The 12,369-nt window shown below is 38.5% G+C and overlaps 1 protein-coding gene and 1 long non-coding RNA gene across 2 annotated transcripts; one reads left to right on the forward strand and one right to left on the reverse strand.

Annotated features, from left to right (window-relative positions):
- Window positions 1-3,875: 3,875 nt before the first annotated feature.
- On the forward strand, window positions 3,876-4,736 carry LOC148696998 (uncharacterized). Its single transcript, XM_088693292.1, has 4 exons — window positions 3,876-4,085; window positions 4,181-4,258; window positions 4,369-4,477; window positions 4,578-4,736. The coding sequence occupies exons 1-4, from the start codon at window positions 4,070-4,072 to the stop codon at window positions 4,678-4,680; spliced, it is 306 nt and encodes a 101-aa protein (XP_088549418.1). The 5' UTR covers window positions 3,876-4,069; the 3' UTR covers window positions 4,681-4,736.
- A 1,851-nt stretch (window positions 4,737-6,587) lies between these two features.
- Window positions 6,588-8,361, reverse strand: LOC148696999 (uncharacterized). Its single transcript, XR_015962997.1, has 2 exons — window positions 8,130-8,361; window positions 6,588-6,783 (listed from the first exon to the last, which is right to left on the reverse strand). It is a non-coding gene; the product is annotated as an uncharacterized LOC148696999 (long non-coding RNA).
- Window positions 8,362-12,369: the final 4,008 nt, after the last annotated feature.

Below are 12,369 nucleotides of genomic sequence, written 5' to 3' on the forward strand. Positions count from 1 at the left end.
AAAGAGGACGATAAAGTTAATGATTCGTCATATCAAGAATATAGAAAGATTCGGAACTTCAAAAGAAGTGAAGCTAATTCTAGTTCTTTTGGCAAAGGTTTTAATGCCATTGATCAGAGGCGAAGTGATAGATGTATTGGTAATCCCAGATCTCAGAGACAAGGTGATTTTGGTAAAAGAAATGTACCTTTGGGCTGTAGGTACAATAATGGACACCTTTGAGAATGTAGGCAAGAAAGCATTAGACGCTTTACAAGTGGATAGATGGGACATAGAACTGCAAATTATGTCCAAAGCCAACAGAAGCCCTAGCAGTCTTCTTTGCCACAACTGGCGCCGATCCAGCAAGTTCCTGGATCTATTAATTATGGTCAGTTAGGCCGTGGTGTACATGAAAGAAGTATTTACACTAATAGAGGTTGTGGGAGACAACAACAAGCCCAGGGATGTGTTAACCACACATCACTGCAAGATACTCAGAATTATTTGGATTTGATTAGGGGTACGATAATTATTCTTAATGTTTTAGCTAAAGTCTATTTGTTATTAATGTAGAAATTTTATGTTATTAATGTTATTGCCTAGAAAGTAGTAATTAAACGCGGTTGAGACGTGTGTATGTATCTCCCAATGAGTGGCAAAATAGTAATATTACACCCTCGAGAGTTGTTGCTTACTTATCGAGACAACGATGATTTATCAGTATTGCGGGCTGCAGACCGTAATATTAATAACTTATTCGTGGATTCGTTAAGCAAGTAAACCGATAGGTTATCCTATGTTAGTATCGTACTTATTCAGAGTGCTCAGTATTAGTAGAGTATGTATTGTTGCTAGCTACTTTTGTTCCATTAGATCGTAGATTTCGATGTTATTCTAGAGCATATTATGTTATATACAGTGATGAGTTGCAGACCACGCGAGGTGGTACTGAATGTGTGCAAGATATACAGGATATGATGAGTTAATTATGAGTTATATATGCAGCCGAGGGCTGAGTTGATTAGAATGAAAGAGTATGAGCTATGTTTATAGCTGAATGTTGAATTGATTATATGTTATTTTCCATCGGTCTGGATGACTAGAGATTACTTTTGTAAGTATGCAAAGTGGAGTGAGGCAGGCCGTTATTTATGCTGTGAGAGCAAAGAGATTATTATCAAAAGACTGCCAAGGATATTTATATCATGTGGTGCTAAGTGATGTCACTTCTAGTAGTGTGGAAGAAGTGGGAGTAGTCAAACATTTACCTGACGTTTTCCCTGAGAATTTACCTGGATTGCCGCCAGTTAAAGATGTAGAGTTCACTATGGATTTGTCTCCAGGTACAAACCTTATATTATAGAATGTTGCCTTTTGAACTAAGAGAATTGGAAATTGGTTGATAAAGGTTTTATTCAACCTAGTACATTACGTTGGGGGAACCCCAGTTTATTGGTGAGAAAGAAAATGGACGTTAAGGCTGTGCTTTGATTATAAGCAGTTGAATCGAGTAACAATTGAAAACCGTTATTCATAACCTCACATTGATGGTTGTTTGATCAGCTTCTAGGTGGTTGTATATTTTCTAAGTTTGATTTGAGGTCTGGATGTTATTAGTTGAAGATTATCGGTGAGGATGCCCTTATGATAACTTTCAGGATTCGTTAAGGTCATTTCAAGTTTGGTGATGCCATTCGGAGTGACGAATGCATCTACTACTTTATGAATTTGATGAATGAAGTATTCCAATGATATCTAGACCGATTTGTTGTTGTTGCTATTGAAAGGATTGATAAGACTAGAGCAAAGTATGCTAAACATCTTAAATTGGTATTGCAAAGATCGAGGGAACGTTGGGTGTATGCTAAGTTTAGCAAATGCTAAAGTTAAATGAATCAAGTGGCATTCTAAGATTTGCTATATCTGCTGAAGGTATTCAAGTGAATCCTTAAAAGGCAGCAGGAATTGAGAATTTAGAACAACCACGAATTGTGATTGGGATTCGGAGTTATCCTAGCTTAACAAGCTATCAGGGACGGTTCGTGAAAGATTTTTCAGTCATTGCCTTGCCATTGACGAGAAAAGAGGTTAAGTTTGAGTGGGATGATAATTATGAGTAAAGGTTTCAACAGTTGAAGTATTCCTCACTCATGCACGTATTTTAGTACTCCCAGAAGATAGTGGTAATCATAAATTTTTAGTGATGTTTCTTGAATGGTATTGGATGCATGTTGATGCAAATGTTAGGGTGATTACATACGTTTCACGACAAAAGGAACCTCATGAAATGAATTACCCTACTGGTGATTTGGAAGTCATGATTACCATTCTTGCTGTGAAGTTATGAAGACATTATTTGTGGTAAGAATGCAAGATTTTTACGAATCCAAAAAGTCTCCAATATCCATTACTTGGAAGGATTTTGATATGAGGCAGCGAAGGTGGATTGAATTGTTTAATGAACATGATTGTACGACCAGGGTGATCGTAAAATTGTTCTAGCTGATGCACTTGGTGAAAAGACTGTGGTAAGAATTAATGTCTGGCACGCTTGCCAAGATTGTCTTCTTGTGGATTGGAAATCAACTGAAGTAAAGTTGAGAATGGAAGTTTGAGAAGAAGTTGTAATTGCTAATTTTCAAATTAAGTCTTTTTAGTAAGGTCGTACTCAAGACTCAAATGGTTAACGACGAAAATTAAGAATTAACCAAGGTAAAGAAAGAAGGGAAAAAGAAAGATTGCTGAGTTCGAGAATAGGATGGTTATGATTGAACTTGAAGTGATAGTTGATCAATGTACTAAGTTAGTACATTTACTCCAGTGTTGAGTAACAATCACAGTGCAACAGTACTCAGATGTTTTATGGAGAAGAGATTTGGGTTACGGAACTGCTGAGTTTCTTAAGTATGTTGGTTGCACAGTTTCCAAAGTAACGCCATAAGGACCATGAAATGTGTCGATTTTTGTTGATTTGTGGAAGAAATACTTCTGGATAGAGAAGATTCGATCACGAAAGAGTTTTGGTAGGCCCTGAAACTATGGATGAGTCTTCTCAAAGTATTCAGGTGATTAAGTTTAACCTGAGAGTAGCTAGGAATGGCAAAAGAGATTAATAGTTGAACATGTCACTAATCGAGTGTTTAACGTAGATGATCTTATAATTTTGAAGTTTTCACTTTAGAAAAGTATGATTCGGCTGGGAAAGGAAAGCAAATTAAGTCCTAAGTACATCGGACTTTATGTGATCATCGAAGAGTAAGTGAAGTTGCTTGAATTACTTCCAGAGTTACTGTATGAGCATGATGTGTTTCATGATTCAACATTTTTAGAAATTTCATCACGAAAAGAAATAGTGAGATTTGGAAAGGAGACAAAATAAGTCTTAAACACATCAGACCGTTTTTGACCACTAAAGGAATCGATGAAGTTGCATACAAGTGGTGATGTCTTCAGAATTGGCTAAGGTGCATAGTGTATTATATTTCGATGCGTTGTCACTAGGTGGCAGATTCGTCGCATGGAGTTCCGGTGCAACTATTGAGAATTAATCCGGATTAGACTGGTTGAGGAACCAAGGACGACTTTGGATTGGAAAAAGAATGTATTGAGAATTAAGACAGTGTAATTGGTAAAGAATTTGTGAAGAAAGCATTCAGTGGAAGAAATTACGTGGGAGAATTGGATGAGAGAGATTTATCCGAAGCTATTGTATGAGTTTAGATGATTAAGTTGGTTGTTGGAATTTCGGGGACGAAATTCTATAAGGAGGGAAGGTTGTCACAACCCGTCCCGGAATTTTAATTCCGAGGACGTGAAGTTATGAAAATGCCCTTAAACGGGACTAAGGGGCGTAAAATATGTTGTAACTTGATGACTTGGGGATTTGGTAGGATCCCACCTCCCTCAAATCTCTCCCCCATTTCTGCATCTTGTCTCTCTCTCTCTCCTCCCTCACAAACCTCTCATTCTCTCTGTAAGTTCTCTCTCTCTCCTTCGAACTCACACGGACCACCCACAAACCACCCTAAAACTATACCAACGAAGGATCTAAGACCACCATCGTTCTCCTGAAGACCACACGAACACGATGGTACCAATTTCAGGTGAGTTTCACTTCGGAAAACATGGATTTCAATTTCACTGTGCGTGTGCACTGTTCATGCACACGTAAAACTTGATGTTTTCTGGGATTTTGAAGCTTGTAGGAAGCTTGGTGAGGTCCTAAGGAAGCTCGGAGTGCTTCGTTTGAAGGATTTGGACGTCGGGATCACGAACTGTAAGTTCGGCCGAATTTTCGTATTTTTGGAAAAGTTTGATTCCGTTGTTTTTAGGCCATAAAACTAGTCCAACGTGGTAGATTATGATTAGGGCTTCATTTTGGTATAGATTACGTGAAAAATGGACGTAAGAACAAGGAGAATGACAAGTTCAAAGTTTGGCCGGAGCTTTCGGGGATTTTTCCGGCGAATCCACGGCGAGTTAGGGGTCAAGGCAGGTATGGATCTGTTCGTCTCGTCAATACCTTCATTTTGATATATAGTACGTCGAAAATGGTTAAGAAATGAAGAAGTTATGACACTTTGAAGTTTACCCAGAAATTCCGGCAAAACACCCACCGCCGGCGAAACCAGTCCGGCGACGCGAGGAAGAAGACGCGCGCGTGGGCAGCGCGTGAACAGGGCGCGTGGGGGTGCGTGAGAGCTCCAAATTGAGTTCTGAAAATTGTCACGCGTTCGTGACGTCGTGTAGATCACCGTGGTATATTCATACACCCAAATTGAGCAACGTATGAGAAAGTTATGGACGAATGTTTGGTGTATGTGCGTTAAATAACGTCAATTTGGTTACTTTTTGTATAGGTGAAAATTATACAGAGGAAAAATGTAACCAAGCTAGGGGAGGTTCAGGGACCTATGAGACGTCGATGTGATCAGTGAGTGGGCAGTTATTTTTCAGTATATATATATACGTATGCTTGACATATTTTAAAAGAAATACGAATTAAATATCCTATCATATATGCATCATATTTTAATATGTGCATTACCATAATTATGCATACTGTTGCATGGTGCTGAGGAGGCCCAGGTAAGCTACATTTCAAATACATTTGATATACGTATGAAATACGTTTGGGATACGATTGAAATACTATCATCACATGCATTGGTAGTGGCATACATTTATATATGTGTATTTGGTGCTGTGGACGCACAGGTAAGTGGTATTCATGTTTGTATTTCAGTAGTAGTTTGAGATGCTTAGAGAGCTCATAATCTGCACCCCGGTGTTAGTGCTCCCGCCCAGGGCCAGGGCATAGTCCTTCACGTGATGTTCACCCGCACCACACGCTCGCCTTGGATCCAAGTTAGGTGCAAGCCTTGTCGTGCAGACCACATTAGGTGGTTCCGACTCGTAGGTGACCCGCGATTATTCGCACAGTCTTCACGTGATCGTAGCACTAGAGCGTATATATTACACCCAGTCCTGTCGTACAGACCACGTTAGGTGGTTCCGACTCATGTGCAGATTCAGATATTGAGTTGAGATTGGAGCTCTATCTGCAGCCGTACAGGTCATGTTAGGTGACTCCCGGCTGCCAGATTATATGTTATTGATGTGAATTATGCTTGAGCATTTACATTTATTATGAGATTCTAATGTGGCATATTCTCAAGCATGAATGGCATATTTTGGAGCATGATTGGCATATCTATACATACGTATATATGTTTATTTTCTGGAAAGTATACTTGTTTTACGGCGAGGGGTTAGTATATTTAAAGAGAAAAGAAAGTTCTGAATAAGTTTGTTTTGCTGACCCACTCAATTTTGTTTTGCGCCCCTCCAGGTTCAAGAATTGCAAAGGTGTGGTGACTACGAGGAAATTCAACGGAGTTCTGACAGAATGGACCAAATAAGGACTCACCTTCGGGTGTTTCATTTTAGAAGTAGTATATTTTAAAGCTTCCGAACTGTGCAAATGGTTACGTCACTCTCACGTGACGGCCAGCATGCCCTCCTTCGGGACGGGGTGTGTCATAGATCATTCAATGTATTGATGTTATAAAACAATCACTTAAATTAAAATAAACTTTAGCACTCACTGATTGCAAGTGTACAAATGTCATTAATTATAAGTAAAAAAGCTACAAACATAACCTTCACTAGATAATCAAAAGCAGTTTAATCTTAAACAACCAAACATGAAAAAAGAAAAACTTCAAAACTCTAACTTTAAAGTTCACTTGAATATATATAACCTTATTATATAATAAAATTGGAAAACTATCGTTTTTAGGGTGTTATTATTGACAATTAGAATATCTCATTGTACTAGAAATTTTTATATTGAGTGATGCTAGGGATACTAAATTTGTAGACAAAATTTTGTAAATTAAATGACATGTAAGTTGATGATTGGATTATTACTTAAGCATTGATAAACGTGATCATTTTCTATTGGTGACTCATCATTTAGTTCACAAATTTAGTCTCTTTAACATTACTGACACACCCCGACCCAGAAAGTCCACTTGGACCCTGAATCGAGCTGTGCTAGCCGACACCTGGAAGGTGACGAAGCCATAAAATGTGATAGTGTATAAAAAGTGAATAAATTTGAATCTAAAAGTGTCTAAGTACCAGAGTGCGCTATGAGTGGGAGCGAACCCATTTCACACGCGATGTCAGAGCATAAGTAAGGTACAGTAGTGTGGGTAAGAATCATACCCTCAGAAATATCCATTAATACTAAGATTCACCACAGATTCTTGTCGATACAAACTCAGCAGCTAAAACCTGGAGGGCACCAAACAGAAGGTGTGAGTAAGCAATAAAACCAAGCTTCCCAAAGTTATTACCTCTCTAAAAGTAATGCCCTAAATGTAAAACCCGTATCGTTTTCCATAAGACAGTACAACATATATACATATATCCAAACCATACTCAGAAATGACCAAAACCACGGTTTGCCATCAAATCCACCATACATTAATAAGTAGGCCAAATGAACTAAATCAATACAAAGTGATATATCAGTCAGAATCATCTAAAATGACATGTACAACTTATCCGTATCTCATCAATCATGGCTAGCATATAAGTTGGAGTCACCTCTAGTGACCTGTACGACTTATCCATATCTCATCAATCCTGGCTAGCATATAAGTCGGAGTCACCTATAGTGACCTGTACGACTTATCCATATCTCATCAATCCTGGCTAGCCAATAGCTCAATAAGTATACCTGCACACGAGTCGGAACCACCTAAAGTGGTCTGTACGACAGGACTGGGTGTAAATAAATACGCTCAAGTGCTACGATCACGTGAAGACTGGGCGAATAATCGCGGGTCACCTACGAGTCGAAACCACCTAAAGTGGTCTGTACGACAGGATTGTGCACCTACCTTGGATCCAAGGTGAGCGTAAGGTGCGGGAGGTGAACATCACGTGAAGGACTGTGCCCTGGCCACGGGCGGGAGCACTAACACCGGGGTGCAGGTTTATGAGCTCTCAATGCATCTCAATATAACATGTGCAACTCATGGCAACCAGTACGATAGTATCGAAGTTGCCTAACTCATAACTGTAGTCATGCTATAACGCAATCGATTCAACTAGTACCATAAACTCACCTGAACTTACCTGGGTGTCCTGAGTTCACCTTTGCACTTGAAAGCATTCCCAATAATTATATGCAAGTAATATACATATGGATATATCATGATGCAATCTACTACTCAACCATGTCGTAGCATTTTCAATTATAAACAATATGGTGTGAAGTGTACAATCAGTAACGCCCTACTCCCAAACTACTTATTTTCAGGGATAATTATCCATGACAACCCAATTAACTCTAATTTAACTAACTAATTCACAAAACTAAAACTTGTCTTTACCAATTTCCTTCGCATTACTCAATTTCCCAATCAAGGCTTTTGTCTCAAATATTTTATGGCTGCATCTAACGTCTCGTTAGACTGCCTACGTACCCTAAACAGGGATCAAGCCATTCGTAGTTCACATAGTACTTCAAGCATTCACAATAATTATATATGAAAGTAATATGCCTAATCAATTTAAAGGTGTCGATAGAACTCTCAATAATATGTACGATAAAAAGGAAAGGATGCACTCACCTGGAGTCCACGCTATGATTCTCTAGCGCACGCATCGAGGCGTCCTGAATGATTGGTCCCTGTGACCAATTATCAAATCACATCTCAGAACTCTTATCCGTAGAATATGTAATTCACATAAAACACAACCTCAACGACATTCTAAAATAGTTTGAGACCCATTGACCACAAGTCAACCGTCGATCAAAGATCGACGGTAGGGTTTACAACCCTGTATAACTTGACCCGGAAGATCCGCACATCAGATTTCCAATCGCAACTCCCAACGATCCACAATATGTTTCTAGAATAACATATTACAGTTTCATTACGATCCAACGGTCAGATCTCCGCCAATTGCCTAAAACAAGTGGCCGTGAACATTTATTTTACTAACTTACAAATCCAATTCAGGAAGATCCGTAAGTCGGATTCCCGATCCGTAAATTCCTATGATCTTTAAATATTACGTATTATAATGTACCCAAGTTTGGTGACGACCCAACGGTCGGATCGTCGATTCACATTTTCATCAAGCAATGTATCGTAACGAATTTAGGTTCCAACGATCAACCTATGTCATTCAAATAACAAAACTGAATTCAAGATATTCGACATAGCCTAAAAATAGCATTGGCGGCCCACTGGCCACGCGTGATAGGAGCATATTCATGCGACTTAAATGGCTTGTTCTCGTGCATTTACTTTATGCTTCTTTTGTGTGTTTTTAGGTTCTAAGGGCAAAGTATGCAAAAGGATGCCTTTTGGAGCCTTTTGGAGCAAATTAGAGATTGGAATGGATATCATATGCTTGGAGCCAAGAGGATGGACGAAATTGAAGACTTGAAGTAGGAAAGTTAAATCCTAAAAGACCTCATGTTTGAGCATCATTGAAGACTCCTACGCATTTTAGAACACAAAAACAACATTCCTTGCAACCTTAGGACATTGTCGTGTGTTTCCTTGTGTCTCCCTTCCTTGCCATGAAAGGAAGGGCTTTGTTCCCTATTTTAAACACTTAAACACTTCCACATATCATTCATCACTTATCATAATCATTCATTTATCACTTAACATATCATTCATTTATCACTTAACATATCATTCATTTATCACTTATCATATCATTCATTTATCACTAAACATATCATTCATTTATCACTTATCATATCATTCACTTATCACTTAACATATCATACACTTATCACTTATCATACTCATAATCATCTACACATTTCAACCATTTAAACACATGCATTTCAACTCACATGCACACCCACCTCTTTCCACCTAATCCACATGCACATTCATCCACCTTTCTCCCAAAACCACAAACACCTAGCCGTGCAAAACACTATCATTTCATACACATTCATTTTCAGCAATCACTTCAAAGCAACAACACCACTCATTGCACATGCATTCCATCCTTTAATTCACCCACATGCCCCTTTAAATCATTCAATCACACCATCACACATTCATTCTCCAACATTGCACATGCACTTTGCCTTTCATCAATGCAGCCACACATTCACCCACATGCAATTTTAATCATCCACCAACACAAAACAGCCCATCAATGCCGTGGCTTTCATATCCCATTTCCAGCTTTCCCCCTTGCAATTGCACATGCATTCCCACTTCAATCATTCACCCTAGTTGTCAATCACATACTTTCCCATTGTATAATTCATCCACATGCATCTTTAATCATTCACTCACAAGCTTTAACCAACAAAGAAATCAGCCACAACACACAAACACACCCATGCCGTATCCACCCTTGCATTTCCAGCATTCCCATTTGCATTTTCAGATTTCCACCAACCAATCTAGTTGTCATTACACATGCATTCCCTTCTTTAATCATTCCTAGCTGCCATTCACATGTTCTCCCATCCTTTCTCTCCCTATAAAACCATGCATTGCATTCATACAATTCATTCATTCACACTTCCATTTCAGAAATTCATCCATTGTACATACCACAAACACTTCCCCCATTGCCGTGAGTTTCTCCCTTATAATCCAAACACCACTCCTCATCCATTTCCATCACTCCCCAAACCATTCACACCATCAAACTATCCTTAAACCTTGTGCTACAATAAAGAGGAAGAGAAGAGGGCCTAAACGTTCATACAATTCAAGTTTGAGTTGTTGGAATGTTTAGGTGTTTCTTTGATTTCAATGTTTAAATTCAATTCTCTTTGTTTTGTATGTTTGAGAAATGGAAGAAAAGAGTGCTTAAACGTTCATACAATTCAAGTTTGAGTTGTTGGAATGTTTAGGTGTTTCTTTGATTTCAATGTTATGAAGAACTAAACCCCCCCTTTAGCTAGGGAGTGATTCGAAACTATGTTTATGTTTGCATTATGAATTGATTAACTTTCGTTGGAATTTCATAAGTTGTTGATTCAATTTGTTTAACCGTTTGATTGATAACTTATTTATGTATGTTTATTAAGAATGCGCGCTTAATTTTCATGCATGAATATGACGCTAGAATATAAGTGAGTTTCACCTAATCGTTATGAACTTATATTCACAAGTAGTGGAGGTTGCTTATAAACAATCGCGTTAAATGAATTCTTGGCACAAGTTTCATGCTCATCATAGTAACGAATGCCTCGTCAACACTTATAGTTTTCATAATGCTTAATGATCTTTGATTGTATCTTTATTGTGCTGTTCACGTAAAGGACTTTTGGAGAATGTTGTGAATTGCGTTGTGCTAACCCATCCAATTCATTAACTTAAGGAAAACTTGACGGTTAATTTAAGCGGACCTAATTAACCCGGAGTGTTGAGTTTCATAATTTATCGAAAGACCAACTGAGAATCAATCTTGTATGCAAGTGTAACATGTGTGGAGAAGAACCCCTTAGCTAGCATTCATCCATTCAATTCCATCACATTCATATTTACATTATGCTTTAATTTACAATCTGTGCATTTAGTTTAATTTAGTCTAAAACTCAATCCCCTTTACTTTCTTATTCTTTAGTGCTTAGAATCTGTTTAGTTTATATTTTAAAGCATTTTGAGTTTTTGGTTTGTTTTAGAGTTTTAAAGTTTAGTTTTACATTCTTTGAGTCTAGTTTAGTGTTTTATATTGCGTTTTTACGTTTTTGAGTCAGTTTCCAAGTGATTAACAATCCCTCCTAATCCCTGGTCCAGAACGATCCCTACTTATACATATACTACAATTGACAAAAAGAGGGTTTAATTTGTGTGCGTATAAATATCGCATCAACGCGCCGCCGCACGCGCCGCCGCGGGTGGCGGTCAGCCGCCCCGACTCGCCGGAAAATCCAACTATTTCCAAAAATTCTCAAACTTCACTGAAATGAAGATCTCAGTGAGTGGAGCAACTTTCATACCTGCCACGAATTCCAAAAGTGGACGGAAGATGGTCAATTTTGCCCACGAAGCCGGCGGGTGCCTAAAACTTCCCGACGTCGATTCGTCGTCTACGGTGGTCCAACGGGGTCAAGGTTGGTTGGGTTTTGCTCCTGGGATGATGGGCTATAAAGCCCAAGTGGTGGCATCGGCCATTGCTTTGCCGATTTGCTGGAAAATCGAAAAGGGTGGCCGGAGCACCATTGATTTTCGTTAACTTTCGTGGCCTCAAACCTCCACATCCCATGGTTAATCAAGGTGGTTCTTGGGTGGGTTTTGTAGAGGGGAATGAGAGATTCAAGATGGTGGTGGTGGCATCGAAAAACTCCACCGGAGTTGGCCGGAATCGGCCTTGGAAAATGGGTGGTCGCGAGTGGGAAAACCCACGGGAAAAGCTGGGATATTTTTTTTTTTTTTTTTTTTTTTCTCTTTTTCTTTCTTTCCTTTTTCTGATTGGGCTTCACCTTAAATAACCAATTTCTGATTGGGGATTTAATTTAATTAACACTAAACCTTGAATAACCAATTTCGAACGTTCGTAACTATACCGTTATAATCCGGACTCACAAACGGCTTTCGCCTATGCGTTCACATCCACGAGTATTACAAGAATATATTAAAAGAATAAGTCATACGTCTCTCTAGACGATGGTCAACAGAAGTCAAAGTCATTGCCTCTAGGGCAATTTCGTAAATTCACGCTTTTAAAATAAAATAAAAACGTAAAATTTGGAACGGGTTGTCACATTACCCTTTTATATTTAGAAAGGAAAAAAATTTACTCTTATAAGGAATGCACAATGAGATTTTAAAGTACTAAAAAGTAATTTTCTAAATATATAACATGATTACATAA

Source organism: Pyrus communis, chromosome 5 (assembly GCF_041283825.1).
Source record: "Pyrus communis isolate YQ-2024b chromosome 5, ASM4128382v1, whole genome shotgun sequence".
NCBI classification, from domain to species: Eukaryota; Viridiplantae; Streptophyta; class Magnoliopsida; order Rosales; family Rosaceae; genus Pyrus; species Pyrus communis.

Coding starts and splice junctions, on each gene's coding strand:
- LOC148696998 (XM_088693292.1), top strand. Junction 4,259..4,368: donor GGACGTCGGGATCACGAACT/GTAAGTTCGGCC, acceptor ATTTTGGTATAG/ATTACGTGAAAAATGGACGT. Junction 4,478..4,577: donor CGAGTTAGGGGTCAAGGCAG/GTATGGATCTGT, acceptor AAGTTTACCCAG/AAATTCCGGCAAAACACCCA.